The sequence below is a fragment of the Petaurus breviceps genome, unplaced genomic scaffold, assembly GCF_028583685.1.
Source record: "Petaurus breviceps papuanus isolate PSGF00001 unplaced genomic scaffold, PetGlider_PUasm1.0 189, whole genome shotgun sequence".
Lineage (NCBI taxonomy): Eukaryota > Metazoa > Chordata > Mammalia > Diprotodontia > Petauridae > Petaurus > Petaurus breviceps.
In genome coordinates, this window is record NW_027185809.1 from 6,690,508 (window position 1) to 6,712,684 (window position 22,177).

General features: G+C 39.9%; 1 protein-coding gene across 2 annotated transcripts in view; it reads left to right on the top strand.

The window, feature by feature from the left end:
- The first annotated feature begins 1,642 nt into the window (after window positions 1-1,642).
- SEC24A (SEC24 homolog A, COPII coat complex component) overlaps window positions 1,643-22,177 on the top strand; it is a 67,129-nt gene continuing 46,594 nt past the window's right edge. For both annotated transcript variants that reach the window (XM_069091857.1, XM_069091858.1), the window contains exons 1-3: window positions 1,643-1,836; window positions 5,450-5,950; window positions 18,897-19,055. In XM_069091857.1, coding sequence (XP_068947958.1) covers window positions 1,755-1,836; window positions 5,450-5,950; window positions 18,897-19,055 — 742 coding nt within the window. In that variant the 5' untranslated portion in view covers window positions 1,643-1,754. The remainder of the gene's footprint in view (window positions 1,837-5,449; window positions 5,951-18,896; window positions 19,056-22,177) is intronic.

The following is a 22,177-nucleotide window of genomic DNA, read 5'->3' on the forward strand; positions in this document are numbered from 1 at the left end:
TTAGCCTAGGGGCAGGGAAGATCTTTAAAATTTACATTCGCATTACAGGGAGCAGAACAAGGTACCATAATATCCCCTCTTACAATGGGGTGATGGGACCCGGCCCCCTAAAAGAAAAAGACCATGTCTTTGAAAGCAACCCAGTCCCTGAATTTTCCCATACATTTCAGCAGCCCAGATTTGGCCCTAAGGCAACTGATCCACCCTAACCCACCTAGATCACCTAATTAGCTTACTAGGCATTCCTTTCTCTGTTGCTTTTAGCACACACTAGACTACTAACCACTCCTTAATCCCATCTAGATCCTTTACCCCTATTTTTTGTACACATAACATCCCCATTAAATTGCTAGTTCCTGAAGAATCTTGCCTGATCTACAGATGTTTAGATAAACCTTGTCTCTGAACTGGAAGAAGCTTGCCCTGTACCCTGACATTTTGGGGTTCCCAGCAACCCCAAAGCAGAACAGTTCCAATGAGAACTTGCGGTTGTGACAGTCAGTAGGCAGCAGGAAAATCTTCGTTAGTGAAAACAACCACTAACAAGATTGGCTCAAGTCTAGAAAAGGCTAGAAAAATGCACCAGATTCTACCGTGCAATACCAAGGGGAAATGTGAAATGCCCAATTAGTCATCCCGCAAACGGCTTCTGTTCTAATAGAGAAGTTTAAGTATCAGCCACACAGAAGATTTTTACACTACTTGCGTGATCACATCCCGTCTTAAGTTTGTTTTTGTCAAGTGTGCCTGCCCTTTTGAGTATGCTGTGCTCAGCGTATTTTGTGTGTATTAATAAATTAACTGTCCTGTCCCTGATTAGTAACGTATTTTGGGTACTCCCTTCGTGGAGCCCCTAGATGCATGAGCCAGTAACGAAAACAAACAGTCCAGGGGAGCTGGGGTGGAATTTAGGGATGAAACGAGCCTAAGTGTATAGCCCCTGTGATTCACAGCAGGCTCCCTTAGCTCCGAACCTGGCCCAAGCAAGTTCTCGCGCGTGGGTCCGTGGCAGAAACAGCCCTGGGGCGTCAGACAGCGGTCTCAACATGCACACCCCCTATGGTGACCACCAGGTTGGGCCTCGTTAACTAGGCCTAGAAACAACGCGGAACGTCTCTTTCCGAGACGCTATTTACACAAAGATTTCTGAACCCCCAGCCAGAAGGACTTAGCTAAGGGGATCCCACTGCCTGTGCTACTGAATGTTCCCGTCGTGGGCTCTCCAAAGCGCCAGAAATGCCCCTCCATGGCGCCGGGCTGGAGGCCTCGGGCCCCACGAAGCCCTTCCCACCGCCACGGCTCTGGTCCCGGCTGGAAGAGGAAGTGACCGAGACCCACACCGAGCGAGCGCTCCGGGACGTGGCGCGCAGAGGCCTCTGGCCCTCCACCTCCGGGCCCAGGCGTGACGTACGGCGGACAGGGCGGGGCGGGCGGGCGAGGCGGGCGAAGGAGGCCCGGAGCCTCCCCTTTGGGGCCCAGCCCACGGGGGAGGAAGTGCCACGTGTACGTCGTGCGCCTGCGCGGCCAGGCAGTTGACAGGCACTTCCGGCGACGGCCTCCGGTCTCCCCGGTCCCCCCCCCCCCCCCAGTTCCCCCCCCCCCAACCCCGCTCCCCTCTCCGGCAGCGCTGGCTCCGGGGCCGCATGACGAGAAACTGAGGGCGCCACCACCCGCCCGCGCTCCCGCGAACCTTCGCCTCCGGGCCCTCCGAGACGGCTCGGCCCGGCCCGGCTGAAGCAGCTCGCGCGGCCGCCATGGCCCAGCCCGGGAGGCTCGGCGCCGGTTCTCCAGCGCAGAATGGGGCCGTGTCCGCCGCGGGGCCTCCCTACAGCAACGGTGAGTGCCTCTGCCCGGGCCTGGGGAAGGCGGAGGGACTCGCGGCCCCCCCGCCGTGCCTGCCCCCCTGAATGTCGCGGGCAGGGCCGGGGAAAAGGCCCCCCCCCCCGCCGCGCCAGTGCCCCCGAGAAGTCCGGCGCCCGAGCAGAGACTTGGCCCGGAGGGATTCCAGAGCCGCCGTTCTTAACTGGGGGAACCGAGGGTCTGAGAACTTTCCTCGGAGCGCCGAGAGCCGGGCCTCTGCCCGGTGCCCGCAGCTCCTGTTACAGCCCCGGGGCAGGCCCCTCCCCCACCCCTCAGCTCCCAGACTCGGGCTCCGGGGGCACCAAGTCTGAGGCCGATGCCCCCCCCCCCCGGTGGTTGGCGCTTCTCCCCAGGGTGCCCAGACTGTGTGCCCCAGGGCGCGCCTTGTTGGTGCCGCTTTAAGGGCCAGTCTAAAGTGAGCAGCGCTGTTAGATTCACCGTGGGAAGAGAATCTGGGGGTGGTTTGGGACAAGAGGCTGGGGCCCAGAAGGGTTTCACGTCGCGGACTGAGTGTACCTCAGGGGTAGGTGGTTTCGGTTCGGTTAGATACTCCAGTGCCTGCTCATTTTTAAGGCGCTGTGCTAGCAGGCTTTGGGGTTGCTTTGTCTCGGAGGTGAATGGTATGGAGCATTGCATCTGTACGTTGGACTCCACTTACTGGAGCCTTATCCATGAAGATGTGCAGCTTCCTTGTTGTACTTGATTGGGGCGCTGAGAGCTCTTGGGGGAAGGGAGGTTCCACACGCTGAACCCACATCTTGCTGATGTTGTGACCAGCTCCCTAGTCACTCTGCCTCTGGGCACTGAGGGATCCCGAGACAAAAATGAAAGTTCCCGTGCGCCCAGGAGTTTACGTTATGAAATTGGGCTCCCCAAAGTTATCAACATTTTCTTAATTACCAGATCTGAAGGTCATTCCTTGCTCTAAACTGCCTAAACGGATTTGATGTATTCGACGCTAACCACCCCGTCCTCCTGATACAGAGCTGGGGAGAGAGAGGAGGCCAGAATAATACAGGGTCAATGAACCTGGGTAATTGGAAGGATGGTAGTTTGGCAATGACAATGCCAAATCTTGCCTTTTTTTCTTCATGACATCTTTTATATCTAACTTCTTTTCTCCCTCACATGTCACCATAGTTCAGGCTTTCCTCGTATTACCCTTTGCCTAGATTATTACAATAAATGCTAATTGGTCAACATGCAATAAGTCTCTCCCCATATCAGTCATCCTACACATTGATGCCAAAGTAACTTTTCCTTAAGTGCAGATCTGGCCAGGTGACTCACATAATCAATGAATTCCATTGGCTTCCTATTGCCTCTAGGATCAAGTTATAAATCCCTCTGATTAGCTTTCAAATCTTACATAACCTGGCTTCAATTTATTTTTCCAGCCTCACTGGATATTATTCTCCCTTTCACTCTGCTAGATCCAGTCCCAGTTGGACTTCTGTCTCTTCAAGGGGGAAACTACATTTCCATGGCCTTTGGAGACTGTAGTTGCCATCTTTGCAGAACCTGAACTCGCCTCAGTGCCTGAAGCCTTTCCTCATCCTACCTTCCTCATAGCTAGTGCCCTCTTGTATTTAACAACTTTATTTATATTTGTACTTTTTGCTTTGTATTTATCCTCTGTTTTTATGTGTACTTATTGCCTATCGCATTGAGAAGTAAGCTGTTTTATTCTTTTGTACGTGTATCCCCAGAGCATAGTGCCACGAACATAGCGGGTGCTTAGTACTTGCTGATGGATTGATTTTACTGAGAAAATACAGTCTGTAAATAGATTGGTAAGTGAAAGGTGTTTTGAGGCAGGAGAGAGACCCTTCTGAGAGGTAGAGAATCCTGTCCAGACATACTGCTTAACTTTTGAACAAGGTAGAGAGGTTGAGAGACATTTTAAAGGAGTTCCTAGTAGCAGGTTGGAGAATAATTGCAATCAACTCCCTGACCCTTTTGCCTGAAGTATACATGTGGTGCACCATAAGTTTTATGGGTTTGTCATTTGGAATGGGAGTGTCTTGTCATTTCATAGCTTGTCTTGGATTCCCAAAATTGACTTCAAATGTGACATACTAAATTGAATGTACTTGAGAGAAAGATAGTTCCTTTCTAACTTACCAGTTGATCATTGATTGGTATTTGAACTGTTTAACACATTGTTTGGGAAAAGAAAAACTGAATAGATTTAGTATTCTACTTTCTAGACTTTACATCATCTCTTTGATGAAAAGGGAGTTTAGTATTATAATGTAAGGTGTTTACCTCCTTTCAAAAGGTATTTGAAGAGCAATTTACAGTATTTAAAATGTTGATATTTTGTAATAATATATAATTGTAATATATTTTGTAATACTGTAGCAATTTGTTGTACGTTGTAAGTGATACAATGACATTTACCACAGAAACAAGTTGTCCTTTTGTGTGTAGGGTAATGTGTAGGCAGAAGCAAGAATAAGTGAAAGAAAAGGCTGCAGCATCTTGAGTTAAACTGAATAATATGTTCATTCCATTAAACTAAGAGAAACAAAGATTATGTAAATTGACTTTATCCCTAGTCTAACTATTTGCAAAAGTGAAGTTGGAAGATACTTGAAGTGAGTGTATTTTAAAGTATTCCAACTTCACTTTTGCAAATAGAGAATTTAACATGGAGAATTCTTTTTAGTATAACTGAATACACTGTGATTTAGTTATCTGAATCTTGATCACCTCGAGTGGAGGAAAACTGTCTAGTACAGCTCTGCAGAGTTGCAAGGAAAATTTAAAACTGATTGTATTTTTGCAGTTTTAGTTGATTGTGATGAAGTCATTTTGTAATTCATAGTTTCTGCCTTCAGTGCTACATAAACGTCCTTTCCTTTTTCTTTACTAATTTACTTCTAATCTTCTGTGGCTTTAGGAGCCAAATTTCCAAGTTTATTAGACTTGTGTATAAAACAAGTTACTCTTTTGGGTGTTGATGATTTGGGTTTTTTATTTTTTGTGAGAAAGATTAGTATTATTACATGAGTTTTTTTTATGGTTACTCATTATCTCCTGGGAAATCCCAAAACCACTTCTATTTGGATAATGGGCCCAAACCAAGAAGTAAGCGAAAAGACCTTTGAGCAGCCCAAATAACATTTCCTAATCAAAATACCTCATTGCATTTAAACAACAACATTCTGTAACTAGGTAATCTAAGAGATAGTACATTTTTGCTTTTTATAATTTCCTTCCAATTATAAACTAAAAAAACTCTGAGATTGGCTTTTCTTCAGTTCTTGAACTGTATATCAGAGTTGTAGGTGGATAAAAGGAATACTTTCATTATAGGAAAGAGACTTTGGGAGATGTAGTTTTAAGGCCAATAAGACTAATGCCAACATCCAAACTGAAATAAATATTTTTATTCTAAATTAAAAAAAAACTTTTAAAATCTTTGTAATAGTCAATCTATAAATGCTTGGATTTTAGGGCTATTGAAATTATTTTATTATATTGAGATTTGTGTTATTTGTATAAAAGAGTTTTATTAAAACATAAAAACTATCATTTTGCAAAAATGCATTGTTTGATTTTGTCTTTTTTTTTTTCTCTTAAGGTCCTGTGCAAAACCCATTGAAGCATTCACAAGTTTCAGTGAGCCAAGGATATAGTTCTCCATTTCCAGGATCTTACCCTCATCAGATACCAGCAAAGACTCCTTTGGATCCATCCTCTGGACCATGTAATTATGGTGGTTCTCAGACTGTTTCTTCATTAAATAGTTATCAGGGACCTGGGCAGACTCTCAATAGACTTCCCTTGGAACCTAATCCAGTGGCACCTTTGCAGTCTACCATCCCTATTCCCCGAATGCCACCACCACCTTCATCTCAAACCCCAGCTGCTGTACCAGCATCTTCTGATAGCTTTCTTTATGGACCTGATCCCTCACCATCTTCAAACTGGCAATATGGTCATCTACCAGTGAGATCAAAAACAAATAATTTTGTTCCTGTATCAACCCAACCATCCTTATCAGGGAATACAAATCTGTCAAGAAATAATCAGTGTGTTTCTTTTGGAGCTCCTTCACTTCAAAACAACTACATGAAAACAGGTAGTTCTCATAGAAGCATTTGAACTTTTTAAAAGTGAAATTACTGTTTTTAGGATTAAGTTCAAATGCCTCTTCTTAAAAAAAAATGAAAAAAATTGTGGATAAAAAAAAAAACTACCTAAGGGCCCAATTTACATGAAGTAACTGAGAAACTATAACTTTAGTTTCTATAGATAACTATACTATATATTTTTTCTCTCTAGGGCATTATTTTTAATCCATGTTGCTTTTCTGAGATTAACATGTTCCTAAAATGAGCTACTAGAAAAGACCTAATTTTGAATTTTGTGGGGAGCTGGAAATCTCCTTTGTCTCTTGACCTCATTTTTATCATTGAAGGGACGTTGAGAGTTAAGCCTATTTTGTTGGTCATTTTGTTTTGTTTTGTTTCTGTTTTTGTTTTTTTAGGGCAGTGAGTTGGACAGAAGTCTTTAGTTACTAACATTTATTCCCTGAATATCATCTAAGATCACCTTGCTTTCCCTTTTATTTGGGGGTTGAACATATTGGAGTATTTCTTTCCATCATTCTTTTATATTTTGTTCCCACTTAAAGCTTCCTTCATATGTTTCAGAAAATTGATAACCACCACTTAAAGAGCACTTTTTCCTAATTGCATGTTATTTCATTTGAACCTCATAGTGATGACCCTCAAAGACAAGTACTACATGTGTCTACATTATTTGTATTTTACAAAAGGGGAAATTGAGACTTAGAGAATGACTTGTTTAAGATTTAACAGCTACTGAGTGTCAGAAGTAGGTCTCTTTTTCCTAACTTCTGTGTCCTGCAGTCTTATCTACACATTGCCCTCTTTTATGTTTCAGTAGTTTTCTACTGTTACATTTTGGGAATAGGAAAGATGGAGTTCATGAAGAAGCATTTATTTTAGCACCTACTTTATGCCATCCATTGTATGACATCATATAAGAAATAAAAGGATGGATAAGATACAGAATTCATGGAGCTTCTAGTCTATTACAGGAACCTGTTGCCTTCTAGGTCCTTTTGACTGAGTCCAAGTTTTACAGAACAAATCCTTATATTGAGAGGATTTGTTCTATGAAGCTTGTATTCAGTCAGAGATCTTCACTTTGAGGACCTAGAGGGCCACGTGTGACCTCAAGGCTGAAGGTTCCCCACTCTGGTCTAGAAGGACAGAGGAGCCGTTCACATTTCACCCTTAAGGGTGGCTATTTGTGCTTTTTGCACTAAAAGAGTTATAAACTAAGTACTGTGGGAGTTTAATGGAAGCAGATGTTATTTCTGTTGAGGTATATCATGAAAGCCTTCACAGAGGACTTGGCATTTCTGCCAGACATTCCTTACAGGGGAAGCAGCACAAGCAGAGTTTGTGAAGGTGAGAAACATTGAGTGTTTAAAAAGGACAACAGGTAGATCAATTTGTCTAGAGTTTATGGTACATGAAGAAAAATAGTGGGAGTTAACAGCTGAAAAGGTAAATTGAGGCCAGGTTATAACGGATATTGAATGCTCCTGTGAACAACTTAAATAGGAAACAGGTAAACGATTAAAATTTTCTGACCAGGGGAGTTAATGTTAATGTAATAGATTGTAATGGATATTTGGATGGGGATAGACCTGAAATAACAATGGGAAAAAATGTTATGTGTTGGCACTTTGTAGATGGTCAGCAAATAATAATCAGCAATTATAAATGAATAATGGGTAAAATATACATGCACACTAAAATATGTGAGATCTGGGGAAAGTGAAGTGAATAAAATAGTTCTTTAAATGGTCATTAGAATTTTAAATACAATCTTCTTTAAAAGTGTTTTTTTCCCCATGATATTTAATTTCCACAAAAATGTTAAGTACTCAGTACACCCAGATTCTTAGCCTATGTCTTCCAAAGTCAGTACTCAACTTGAATATAGGAGAAGGCATTTAGTTAACCATGCTTCCACTTTTCTTATGGAAATAAAAGACACAGTCAAGCAGAGCTAGGAGGCAGCAGTGAAGTCCTGCCTGGATAATGAGATGAAGAGCACTTGTACCCCTGGCTGGTGGCTCTCAGACAGCTTATCAAGAGGTTATAGAACGTGTTAAAGGGAAGACCTGTTGTGCAGATACATGAACACACACACGTTAATGTTACTTTGAAATGAGCACCAGTATGAGTGATTTCCCTTGAAAGGGAAAAGCAGCGTGATTGGCTGTTTAGGAACATTCCCTGCCCCCATTTTGGTCTTAGAACATGAGATCCAAAGAATACCAGTGGTCAAAACAATAACCTCAGTCTGTTACATTTCATATGTCTCCCAACTCTTTGTCATGTGGAGATATGAAATTTCCTTGTACTATATATGCTTTCTGTTCCATGAGGGAGAATAATTCTAATTAGTATGCTTTAACAAAATTAGTTTGGGATAGTTAAATTGTAAGGATTAATGTTTTTTTGATTTTTTGGTTTTTTGGTTTGTTTTGCTTTTTGGAGGCAATTGGGGTTAAGTGACTTGCCCAAAGTCACACAGCTAAGGAATGTTAAGTGTCTGAGGTCGGATTTGAGCTCAGGTCCTCCTGACTCCAGGGTGGGTGCTCTATTCACTGTGCCACCTAGCCACCCCAAGGATTAATGATTTTTTACCCTCCGATTTTGTCTTACACAGATAGAGATTCATGTCTTTCCATATCACCATTTTAAAAGGCTACAATATATGCTTAGTTCCTCCCTTGTGTTAGAGGAGAGTCCTGGTGGAACATCATCATTATTTTCTGCATAGAAAAACAATAGCTTTTTTGTAAGTTTAATTACTGGTAAGACCAGAATTTTTCTTACAGAACACCTGGTTTTCATTTTTAGTCTTAATTTACTGAATTAATTTTGTTGCTTTTAATAATTCCACCTTTGATTCCTTACTGTGGTGGTCAGGAGACCCTGGGTTCTCGAAGACTTAGCCAGGCAGAAGAGGTCTGATGGAGTTGTAAATGTTTTTAGTATGGGCACAGTGACAGATTTTGTACATCTTTTGTCTGAGGATCAACCTGAGTAACCTTGGAGAAACTCATGACCAGTTTGATAACAGAATGATGCAGTTTTGGGGCTATAACATTTCTTAAAGATTATTAAATCAAAGAGGGGTCACGTTCTTTGTGGACTAGACCAGTGGTTCTTAACTTTTTTTTGTGGGTCCTGGGTCTCTTTGGAGTCTAGTTATAGAGCTTATAGACCCCATCTATATGCTTTTAAATGCATAAAATAAAATACAAAAGATCACAAAAGAAGCCAGGTATAAAGAAATATAGTTAGTCAATTTTTTTTAAGAAAAAAAAGTTCACAGACCCCAGATTAAAAACCCCTATCCCATCAAATCTTTCAAATATCAAAGTAATGGTTCCTTGCTGTTCATTTCATGCTGCCAAATCCCATTATGGCCATTTCTCAGAAACTGTCACAAGTAGACTTTGGATGTGTAGCCTCATGGTATTTTAAAGTTTCTGTTATTACCTAAATGCAACACAGACCCCTGACTTTATTGCCATGGATACTTTTTCCGCAAAGGTAGATAGAAACTATTACTAATATGGGACAGTGATTTTCATTTGTTTGGTCCCAAAACATTTTATTATGTTGTGTTCTTCAAATTAAGATTGCACATAAATCACGTTTGCACAGTTCTAGGCTAGGACCCATTAGGTTATATCCGTATTACAGTATAAGGCATATGAAGGGAAATGTAGTGTAGGCGTTTTAAAAAGCAAGCAAGTGTAGATAAGTAGAGACGTTGGGCTAGCTACTAATGAACAAGTAGAATTTCTGAAATACTTGCCATCTTGGCAAGCTTTCGTTGATAGTGATTTTAAGAATATTTCTGTGTTATTTTGTTATGTGCATTTTCAGAAATGGAATCAGCTTTTTATTAGGATATATGTTAGATAAGTCTATAAAAAGTCAAGCAAATTTGTTCTGGGATGAAATCAAATTTAAAAGACCTTTATCAGTAACTGACTTTGACGGTATCTTTTTATTTTTTTTTTTCCATTTTTCAGACGTTTTATTAACTTCTGATTTAAATCATTCATTTCTGCCAGATTTTGAGTTGCAAATTTCCCCCCTGTTTGTCCCCTACCTACCGCCTCACAATAGCAGTCCCACAGGATATCCCCTCCTCCAGTCTGCTCTCTCCCATATTTTCTCCCATACCCCTTTCGACTTTTCCAGTAGGGCATGGTGGATCTCTATGCCCAATGCCTGTATATCTTATTTCCCAATTACATGTAAAATAGTATTAATAATAGTATGTATATATATGCACATATATGTATATTTAAACATTTGATGTTAAAACTTTGAATTCCAGATTCAATCCCTTCCTCCCTTGGCACCCACACTTACTGTGAAGATAAGCAGTTCAGTAAAGGTTGTACATGTGTGGCTAATGCAAAACAATAACATAGTAGATATATTGTAAAAGACTGACTATATATCCCTCCCTCCTATCCCACCTCCCACTTGTTCTATTCTCTACTTTGATCCCATCCCTTTTCAAAAGTGAGTGCTTCCAACTTCCCTCCCCCCCAGCCTGCCCTCCCTTCCATCATTCCCCCTCTCATCCCCTTCCCCCCCTACTCTGTAGGGTGAGATACCCTATTTAGTGTGTATTTATTCCCTCCTCAAGCCAAATTCAATGAGAATAAGGTTGACCCATTCCCTTTTGCCTTCCTATTCTTCCCCTCCATTGTAACCATTTTCCCTTACCTCTTCTATATGAGATAGTTTACCCCATGCTGTCTCTCCCCATCTCCTCTCATTATATTCCTCTCTCACCTCTTAATTTCACCTTTTAAATATCATCCCTTCCTATTAAATTGGTCCTGTGCCCTCTATCTATGCATACTTGTAAACATATATATACACATTCACATATGTATTCATATGCCCATATATATATTTCTATTCTCTTCAACTACTGAGAAAGGTTTCATCAGTTACAATTATCGTTTTTCCATGTAGGAATGTTAATAGTTCAACTTTGATAAGTTCCTTATGATTTCTTTTCCCTGTTTACCTTCTCATGCTTCTCTTGTTTCTTGTATCTGAATGTCAAGTTTTCTATTCAACTCTGTTTTTTTTTCATCAGGAATGCTTGAAAGTCCTCTATTCCACTGAATGACCATATTTTCCCCTGAAACATGATACTCAGTTTTGCTGGGTAGGTGACTCTTGGTTTTAATCCTAGCTCCTTTGACCTCCGGAATATCCTATTCCAAGCCCTTCAGATCCCTCAGTGTAGAAGCTGCCAGATCCTGGGTTATCCTGATTGTGTTTCCATGATATTCAAATTGTTTCTTCCTGGCTGCTTGTAATATTTTTTCCTTAATCTGGGAATTCCGGAAACTGGCATGGGGCTGGACTTGGCTCCCAGAGTGCTGGGCTGACCGTTTGGTGCCGGCCTGCTGGGCTGTCCTCAGTGGGAGGTTAGCTTCTCTGTGTCGTTTTGTGGGTTCTGCAGCTCCAAAGTTTGTTTAGAGTCCCCTTGGACTGGTTTGGGGAAGGTGGAAGCCGGAGCACTGGGGAGGTCCTACTTCTACTCAGCCGTCTTGACTCTGCCCCCTAAAGTGCCTTTCAATTCTAAAACTCTGATTCAGAATAATAGATTACTTCTTGGTTTCTAGGTCCAGTGAATGCACTTAAGCAGTAAAGGAAATGAAATGGAGAAATAGAAAAATCAACAAATGTTTATTAAATGCCTACTATGTGCCAAGCACAGTGCTAAATATTGAGGATATAAGGAAAGGCTCCCTCCAGTAAAAAAAAAAACCTCAAATATCTCACAGTCAGGTGAAATGACACTAGGCAAACAACCATATACAAATAAGATACATACAGAATAAGCTGACTTTGGTCTCAGAGGGAAGATGCTAAGATTAAAGAGAGCAAGGAAGGGCTTCTTGCAGAAGGTAAAACTTCAGCTAGACTTGCAGGAAGCCAGAGGAGATGAAAAGGAGGAAAGTTCCAGGCACGGGGGGCAGCCAGTGAAAATATGAATTTGAGAGATGGAGTGTCTTGTGTGTGGAACAAGATGAAGTTGGTATCATTGGATATCAGAGTATGTGGGGAAGTGTCTGGAAGGGTTGGAAGGGGTTAGGTTATAAAAGATTTAAAAAGCCAAACAGGATTTTATATTTGATCCTAGAAGTAAGGAGCTATTGGAATTCATTGAATTGGGGGGGAGGGGATTTGCATGCGCAGACCTATGATTGAGCAGCATTAATGTAACTTGGCAGTTGAGTCTAGAGGATTGATTGGCGTGGGGAGAGATTTGTGGTAGGGAGACTAATGAAAAGGCTATTGCAGCAGTATAGTTATGAGGTGCTGAGGCCCCGCATCAGATGGTAAGCAGTGTTAGAGGAGAGACACATATATATTAGAGACGTAATAAAGACAAAAACAATGGATTTTGGCAAATGATTGGATGTGCCGATGAGCTTATGAGGAGTTGTGAGTGACACCTGCACTGTGAAAACTGGGTGACAGAAAAGACAGGGGAGTTAGGGAGAGACGAGGGTTTGAGGGAAAGATGACGAGCTTTGGACATTTTGTTTGAGATGTCTCTGAGACATCTAATTGTGACAAGAAGGCAGTTGGAGATCAAGAAAGAGGCTGGGGCCTGTCACACAGACCTAGAATCATCCGCATAGATGTGATTGATGAATTCATTAGAGCTGATGAGCTCATATAGTGAAGTAGTAGTATAGAAAAAGAGAAGGCGGCCCGGGATAGAGTTCTGGGAAAACCTCTGGTTAGCAGGCATGACCCAGATGTAGATCCAGCAAATGAGACAGAAAAGAGACACAGGTAGGAAGAAAACCAGGAGAGAGCAGTGTTACAGAAACCTGGAAAGGAAAGAGTATCTAGGAGAAAAGGGTGATCAGTAGTATCAAAGGCTGCAGACGGGTCAAGAAATGAAGATTGAGAAAAAAAACTATCAGATTTGGCAATTAAGGGGTCATTGGCAACTTGGTAGATAAGAGTTTGAGTTGAATGATGAGGTTGGAAATCGTTCTGCAGAGTTAAGCAAAGCCTTTAGCAATAAAAGAGAGGAAAGGTGCAGGACAATGACTAGAAGGGTAGATGGATTAGCTCTGCTCAGAATTACTCCATCTTAAAGTTTGAGACCACTTTTAGAATGTAAACTTCATAAACTTATATTAAAGTAGCCTCCATTTTTAAAAGTTCATTTTTTTCTCCATGTTGCTAATATTCCTATTGTTTCTGTTGGAAAGCCGTGTTTATATACCAGTCACACTCTTCTTTGAACCCCCCTTTTTCCTCTGGCCTCTGTATGCTCTGTTACTCTATGAAAGTTTTAAAGACCAGAAGACACAGAATATTCTTTTTCCAAACTTTGGCTATTAAATCTTTCATTTAGTCAATCTTGGGATATTCTTAGCAGTACATATCTGATTCCTTTTGCCACTTCTAGCTATTCTTTGAGAATTTCTTTGTTTAATAAGATTAATTACCCTATATTCAAGCCTCTTGGAACTTAACTAGACTAGTCCAGGACAGATGTAAATTCTATGATCATGCTCGTTCATACCTGAAACCTTTCCTAATTGGTATTACCTGCTATTGATTTTGTGTATACAAAGTCACTTCCACACCATAATGAATCATCTTACTATAGTGGACAGAATTTAGGTTATGAATGTTCTATATCTTGGTTTTTCAATATGGAATTAAAAAAATTATCAGATTACATTGAGAATGTAACAGAACTCTGCCATTGTTATAAATAAATAGATCCTAGGAATTTAGAGTTGGAAAGGATCTTAGAAATTTAGCCCGCACATTTTACAGATGGAGAAACTGAAGACCAGAAAGGTTCAATGATTTGCCCAAAGTCACAGATGTAGAGAATGGCAGAAACCGTGTTTGAGCCTGCGGTAGGTCTTCTGAATAAAAATGAGTGCACCTTCCACTATGCCAGATATACACACTCTATAGTAAATGTCAGTTTGTTGAATGTTTGTGACAAGATGCATCTCAAGCTCTTGTTCGGGCAGTCTTTGCTGAGTTGGTCATGGACCTTGCCCATTTGTCCTTTTTATTTGTAGTGCTAAAGATAACCTGTGGGTGCTGTCACAGATAAGATAACTAAATCTAATGAAGCTTCCTCTTAGCTTTTGTCAATAACACTAATGATTAACCTTGTAAGTAGCTACAAGTTCAATAATCAAATAATGTTTTATATTCATAGCTTGTAGTTTCTGAGTATTTTTCAGAGTTAAACAAGCATACTGAAAGATTTTAAATATGAGTTCTTTACTCATCTTATTCTAATAAATTAGTCTTTTACTATTTTTTTACTTAGAATGTCTGAATTTAAATATATAGACTAGTAGTGAATTAGAAAAGAAGTGTGATCCGAATAGAACATACCACTGGGTAAACCGGTGATCATCAGTGATAGGGAAAAAATCAAATCTATTTGAGCCACAAAGGTTGCTAAGTAATGTACTTTATAATTGCTTCCCCTTGCCCTCCCTCCACATATCTCTTGGTGACTTGTTGGAGAGGGAGGGATATGATTAACTTACAAGTGAGATCGAAGGGGTATGGTATTTTTTGTTTTGTTTTCTTTTTAAGAAAATTCTTTGTGTCAAAGTAACTCCAAGAGTATCTTAAAATCATATGTTGTCTCATTTGCTTCCCTTATTTTACAAAGGAGAAAAATGAAGCTCCAAGAAGGAAAGTTATTTTCCTGAGACCACAAAGTTACTAACAGAGCATCTGACCTTAGTATCTGACTAAGATTTTTATTCTTAAATCCCATTTAGGTGTTCTTTTCACTGTCAATTTGACATTCAAATTTCCAAACCATCCTGCTTGTCTTGTGGCTTTCTGAACTTCTGCTTCTTTTTTTGTATTTTAGAAACATGTTATTGAAGCTCTTTCTTTTCTCAGAGATGGAGAAGAAGGGAGCGAGGAAGAGGAGGCACTCTTACTGTTACTACTTCCTCAGTCTCCTGCCCACCTTCCTTCCTATACCTTTCCAGGTCTTTTGTCATATGACGGCATAGTCACAGTTCTCCAATGCTGCACTTTGGCAATTGAATCTTTTTTAACCCGAGCATAAGATTTTACATATTTGGATTCAGTTCATTTTTCTAACTTATTGACATCTTTTTGGATCCCAGTACTATTTTCGAAGCTGTTAGCTATAGTATTCTGCTTTTATCATATTTGATAAAGTATGCCTTCATGCAAGTCATTTCTAAAAACAATGAATAGAATCTGGACAAGGACAGAACCATGAGGATAAAATAATGAAAACCTTCATCTAGGTATGTTTATATTGATCCATGAATCACTACCTTTAGGGTCTGTTTATTCAGGCAGCTTTAAAATCCACCGGACATAGATCTCTTCATCTTGTCCCCAGTGACACAGTGAGAGAAAATTCAAATGTATTTTATCTCCATTCAATCTTCCTTGAAGTGTAGAAAGATTGTAGGTGTAACTTTCAAATCATTTGAGAACTATAGTCTAGAATAAAACCATTTAAATATATTCCATAAAGGAAGTTAGGTTCCTTTAATGATGGGGAAAATGACAAATGAAAATAAGCAAATTGACAAGTCTGTTTTAGTTGACAGGAAAAACATTGGAAGCTTTTTTTTTTTAATAATAACAATACCCGGGGCAGAGCCAAGATGGCAGAGTAGAAACAGGACCTCTCCGCTGCTCCTGCTTCCACCTTCCCCAATCCATGTAAAAAGGGGACTCTAAACAAAGTTTGGAGCTGCAGAACCCACAAAATGACACAGAGAAGCTAACCTCCCGCTGAGGATAGCCCGGCAGGCTGGCAAGAATTGGCCAGTGCAGCGCTCTGGGAGCCAAGCCCAGCCCCAGGGTGGGCCTGACCAGCCTCGGCCAGAGGGACTCCAGATCAGCAGCAGCTGTGGCCATTTACAGATGCGACGGACAAAGTAAGAGGTCAGTGCAGTCTGGACTTTGCGACCAGTAAGTGGGAGTGCGTGGCTTTTGCCCCCAGAGCGAGAAGCCGCTGAGGTGCCGGGACAGCCAACCAGTGCCACATGGAAGCTGCAGCTCCTGGCCTGCACAGTGTAGGGGGACCAAGCACCAGTCTGAGGGGTAATCGCTCTTGCTTTAACCTGCTTGGATTTGGATTGCAGTCTAGGGTGGAGGTCCTAGGGTGTATATCCAGCTTGCCAGAGCATGTGGAAACCTCAGAGAGGGCACCCATCTAATACCTCCGGCAACTGAGAAAACCCCAGCATTTGAGATGAAAGCCCCCCTGTCTGGTGGCAGAGTCCTACTGTGGCAAAAAACCCAGGGGTCAAGTGACTGAGGGGCAACATGACCAGGCAAAGGAAACAAAGCAGACAGAAGACTCCAACATTACACTCCTGTTTTGAGGACAAAAAGGAGCAAAGCATGGAACAGGAGGAAAGCAGTGAAGTCAGAACTCCTGCACCAAAAGCTTCAAAGGAAAATACAAGCTGGTTACAGGCCATAGCAGACCTTAAGAAGCAGATAAGAGAAGTGGAGGAAAAATTGGGAAGAGAAATGAGAACAGTGCAAGAAAATTATGAAATAAGAGTCAACAGCCTGACTGAGGAAAATAATACTTTAAAAAACAGACTGACTCAAATGGCAAAAGAGGCTCAAAAAGGCAATGAGGAGAAGAATGCTTTAAAAAGCCGAATTTGCCAGATGGAAAAAGAATCTCAAAAGCTCAAGTAGGAGAATCATGGCTTCAGAATTAGACTGGAGCAAATGGAAGCTAATGACTATGAGAAATCAAGATGCTGTTAAACAGATGCAAACAAATGAAGGAATAGAAGGCAATGTGAAATATCTCATGGGAAAAACCACTGACCTGGAAATTAGATCCAGGAGAGATAATTTAAAAATTATTGGACTACCTGAAAGCCATGATCAAAGTAAGAACCTAGAATCATCCTCCAGGAAGTTCTCAAAGAAAACTGCCCTGATGTTTTAGAACCAGAGGGCAAAATAGAGGTTGAAAGAATCCACCAATCACTTCCTGAAAAAGATCCCAAAAAGAAAACTCCTAGGAATATTATAGCCGGGTTCCGGAATTCCCAGATTAAGGAGAGAATATTACAAGCAGCCAGGAAGAAACAATTTGAATATTGTGGAAACAATCAGGATAACCCAGGATCTGGCAGCTTCTACACTGAGGGATCGAAGGGGTTGGAATATGATATTCCAGAGGTCAAAGGAGCCGGGATTAAAACCAAGAGTCACCTACCCAGCAAAACTGAGTATCATGTTTCAGGGGAAAATATGGTCATTCAGTGGAATAGAAGACTTTCAAGCATTCTTGATGAAAAAACCAGAGTTGAACAGAAAATTTGACACTCTAATACAAGAAGCAAGAGAAGCATGAGAAGGTGAACAGGGAAAAGAAATCATAAGGAACTTATCCAAGTTGAACTATTACCATTCCTACATGGAAAAACAATAATTGTAACTTATGAAACTTTTCTCAGTAGTTGAAGGGAATAGAAATAGAAATATGTATATGTCTATATATGAGGGTATATGGGCATATGATTACATATGTGAATGTGTGTATATATGTTTACAGGTATACATAGATAGAGGGCACAGGACCAATTTAACAGGAAGGGATGGTACTTAAAAGGTGAAATTAAGAGGTGAGAGAGGAATATAATGAGAGGAGATGGGGAGAGACAGATTGGGGTAAACTATCTCATATAGAAGAGGCAAGGGAAAATGGTTACAATGGAGGGGAAGAATAGGAAGGCAAAAGGGAATGGGTCAACCTTATTCCCGTTGATTTTGGCTTGAGGAGGGAATGAAATACACACTAAATAGGGTATCTCACCCTCCAGGAGAGTAGGGGGAAGGGGATGAGAGGGGGGATGATTGAAGGGAGGGCAGGCTGGGGGGAGGGAAGTTAGAAGCACCCACTTTTGAAAAGGGACGGGATCAAAGTAGAGAATAGAAGAAGTGGGAGTTGGGATGGGAGGGAGGGAAATATTGTCAGTCTTTTACAATATATCTACTATGTTATTGTTTTGCATTAGCCACACATGTACAACCTATACTGAACTGCTTATCTTCCCAGTAAGGGTGGTGACAAGTGAGGAAGGGAATGAATCTGGAATTAAAAGTTTTAAAATCAAATATTCAAATATGTATGTGTATATATATGTGTGTGTGTGTGTGTGTGTATACTATTATCAATACTATTTTACATGTAATTGGGAAATGAGATATACAGGCACTGGGGCATAGAGATCCACTGGAAAAGTCGAAAGGGGTATGGGAGAAAATATGAGAGAGAGCAGATTGGAGGAGGGCATATCCTGTGGGACTTCTATTTTGGGGGGTTGGGTAGGGGAAAAACGGGGAGAAAATTTGTAACTCAAAATCTGGAGGAAATGAATGATGTAAATCAGAAGTTAATATAGCATTTGAAAAAAAAAAAAAGAAAAATAATAACAACAATACCCTTCTTAGAAGTTTTATTTAGAGACTTATTAACTCTAAACTGAATAGAAATAGTTTGGTAAGCTTTTTTCCACCATTAGCAAAATATGTTCAATGTTGACTTCTGCCAAGAATATTTAGCAATGTTGATAAGTTCAGAAGGGTGTTATTGAATTATAACTGGAAAAAGGCTAAAGTATGTAGGTACAAAAAAATTCACTGTTCTAACTACCTAGATTTCATTATGAATTGTAAGGTGAAATATACTTCAAATGTTTAAGAGTATAATAAAATAGAATTTTCAAGACTAAATTATCTAGTTGGTCTTGAATGAATGAGTTTATATTCCTGTAATGAGTTACTACTTGAAATTTAGAGAAGGAATAGTTTCAGATTTCATAAAGGAAAGATATTGGTATTGATTTGTATTTCTTTTACAAGTTATGTGAAAAACCAATATTTCTATAGGCTCTGTACCTCCACCAACAAATCAGCCTTTACCTACAATTTATCAACCAATTCAAGCTCCACTTGGCTCACCTCCAGTAAGATCATTGGATCCCCAGAAGAAAACATCAAACAGTGTTCCATCCCAACCACAGCTTAACTCAGCTGTGAATCAAGAAGGTAAGTAAGTCATAACAGAAATAACTTTTTTTTTTTAGAAAATCTGGTCCTGAGGTAGTTTTCTAGTGTTTTAGTCTTGTACTTAGCAAGTTTATGAAGCCCATGATTTGACTTTTTTTTTTTTTGCTTTTTGGAGGGGCAATTGGGGTTAAGTGACTTGCCCAAGGTCACACAGCTAGTAAGTGTCAAGTGTCTGAGGTTGGATTTGAATGTCTTCCTGAATCCAGGGCTGCCACTACCTAGCTGCTCCCCCCCATGCCTTTGACTCTTAATGGAATAATATATGATATGATACAAAAAAATATATAGTAAATTCAGCTCATTACTTTTAATACTACCCTGTTTGGCTATTTTTCCTTCTGAATTTCTTTTTGTCCTCTTTCTGTGTTTTTTTTAATTAATCAAATGCTTTATTAACTTCTAGTTTATATCATTCATTTCCTCAAGATTTTGAGTTACAGATTTTTTCCCCGTTTTTCCCCTACCCACCACCCCAAAATAGTGATCCCACTGGATATGCCCTCTTCCAATCTGCTCTCTCCCATATCTTACCCCATACCCCCTCCAACTTTCCAGTAGGGCACAGTGGATCTCTATGCCCCAGTGCCTATATATCTTATTTCCCAGTTACATGTAAAATACTACTAATAATATATATATATATCTTTGGGATACAGCCGTAGACGCGGTATTTCTGGGGTCAAGGGCATGGGCTTTTTTATGACCCTTTGGGGATAGTTTCAAATTGTTCTCCGGAATGGTTGGATCAGTTCACAACTCCACCAGCAATGCATTAGTGTTCCAGTTTCTCTGCTTCCTCTCCCACATTTATAATTTTCCTGTTTTGTCATCTTAGCCAATCGGCCAGTGAGATGTGGTTCCTCAGAGTTGTTTTGATGTGCAAAAAAATAAACCTTTTTAACAAATAAGCATATTTAAACAAAATGAATCTACACTATGGCCATGTGTGTTTTGCTGCCTAAACTTGTGATTCCAGGGCCACTTCCACATCACAGTGGCTCTTAAAAGGAAGATTTTTAGGGTGTTATTGTATTGTGTGGTTTATTTTATTTTATTTTTATTGATGCAATTTGTTTTTTATTTCCAAAAGAAAGGGGAAAAAATCAATAAAACCCACCGGCAGTTATATTTTTATATAATTACTATTAGTAATTTATATACTTACAGTTACTAATATGTACCATTTAAAAATATAACTGGGTACCTAGCAGCATTGCATAGGTGCTTAGTAAGCACTTGTAGTTTGTGGATTACATCAGATATTTTCCAGCTTCCCTGAGATAGCAGTTAACTACAGGCAAATTTCTGAATCTAAACAATATAATTTTAAAGAATTATAATTTGGGGGAACAAAACTTGCAAATAGATTTAAAAGATGGTTGTCAGCATATCTTGTGTTTTAAAACCATTAGGTAAGTAATAATTGTCACAACTGATATAGAACCAGAATTTTTTTTTTTATTTTTGGAGGAGAGAAGGTAGGGCGATTGGGGTTAAATGATTTTCCCAAGGTCATATGGCTGATTTTTGTGTTAAGTGTCTGATGCTGGATTTGAACTCAGGTGCTCCTGACTCCAGGGCCTGTGCCCTATTCACTGCACCACCTAACTTCCCCCTAGAACCAGAATTCTTAACTTTTTTTGTCTCCTGGACCCCTTTATCAATTAAATTAAGCCCACGGACCCATTTTCAGAATAATGGTTTGTTGCCTAAATTCATAATAGAAAGAAATTCTCATTTTGTTTTGAGGTTAGGGAAAGTAAAGATTCAATTTTTTTTCTCATTCAAGTTCACAAACTCCCATAAAATCTATGCATAAGATTAGGAACCTATCTCTTAGAGGCCATCTTGTCCAACCCCCTCTTTTGACAGGTGGGGAGGATCAGAAAACTTAGGTAACTTGTCCATGATCACTCAATTAGTAAGATTCTAGGCTGGGATCAAAGAAGATTCTGAGAAAAATCATTCCAACTGATGATGAAACAGATCTCTCTTCTCTAAGTATATGGTGGAAGTAGGCTATGTGGTTGCCAGATGTTTTATACACTGAAAGATGCAATCTCTTTTGGTTTTGTGTAACTATTTTACTTTGTACATGGGAAGATATTGGGTATGGGGTTGAAGGAGTTGAAGTTACTGGTAAAAATTTAAAAAAAGGAGGCATTGGTAAAAAGTTGTCAAAAAAAAATCTGTGCACAGGCCTCTTTGGCATCAATGGACCCCAGATTAAGAATTCCTGTTCTGGAAGCAGGTTCTGTCCAGTAGAAAACAATTTAGTAATCCCAGCACTCCATTAAATTAAAAACTTCATTCATATTGAAAAAAAATTGTAATTTACCCACTTATCATTATGAGAATTCATTTATTATTATATCTTCTATGACTATATTCAAGGAGGATTTTCCTAATTGGAAAGATCACATTTGAACTAGTATAATTGTATTTCAGATATAGAGGGAGTTGTAGGTATTAATGTTGTGCTGAATTTAGCACCTTAGTAACTTGAGTTCCATAGAAGTTTTTGAAGAAGCTTTCCCTTTCAAAGCCAGAGTTTTTTGTTTATGACTAATGTAATGCTTTTTAAAACAGTTGTGACATTTTATGTGACATTTTAAAGGGCAGTACAAAACTGCCCTTAAAAAAAAAAAGGCTGAACCTAACAGTTTTAGCTCAGGCTAACCTTGTGGTCATTATATATATATACACATATATATATAGATACATATACATATATATACATATATACACACATATACTATATGATTCTTCGAAAGAGCACTATAAGACTTATAGTCATTAAACTTAACCTGTGTCTGTTTCTTATCTGTAAAATGAGGGAATCATACTCAGTGACTTCTCTTGTTTCATCTAGCTCTGAAAAGTATGAACTCTCAGACGGTTGCCCTTGAATTTCAGTACCTTATTTAGGTTCATCTTTTAAACATTTTGTTTCCTTCATCAAAGAGTATTTATTAATTTTGAGGACATTTTTACTTGAAGCTCCTTGGGAGTTATTAATGTTCTTTAAGTGCCTAGTTGTTTTGGAGTTGCATTCCCAACATGTAGGATTCTTACCTTCAGAGAACTTACTTCCACTGAGG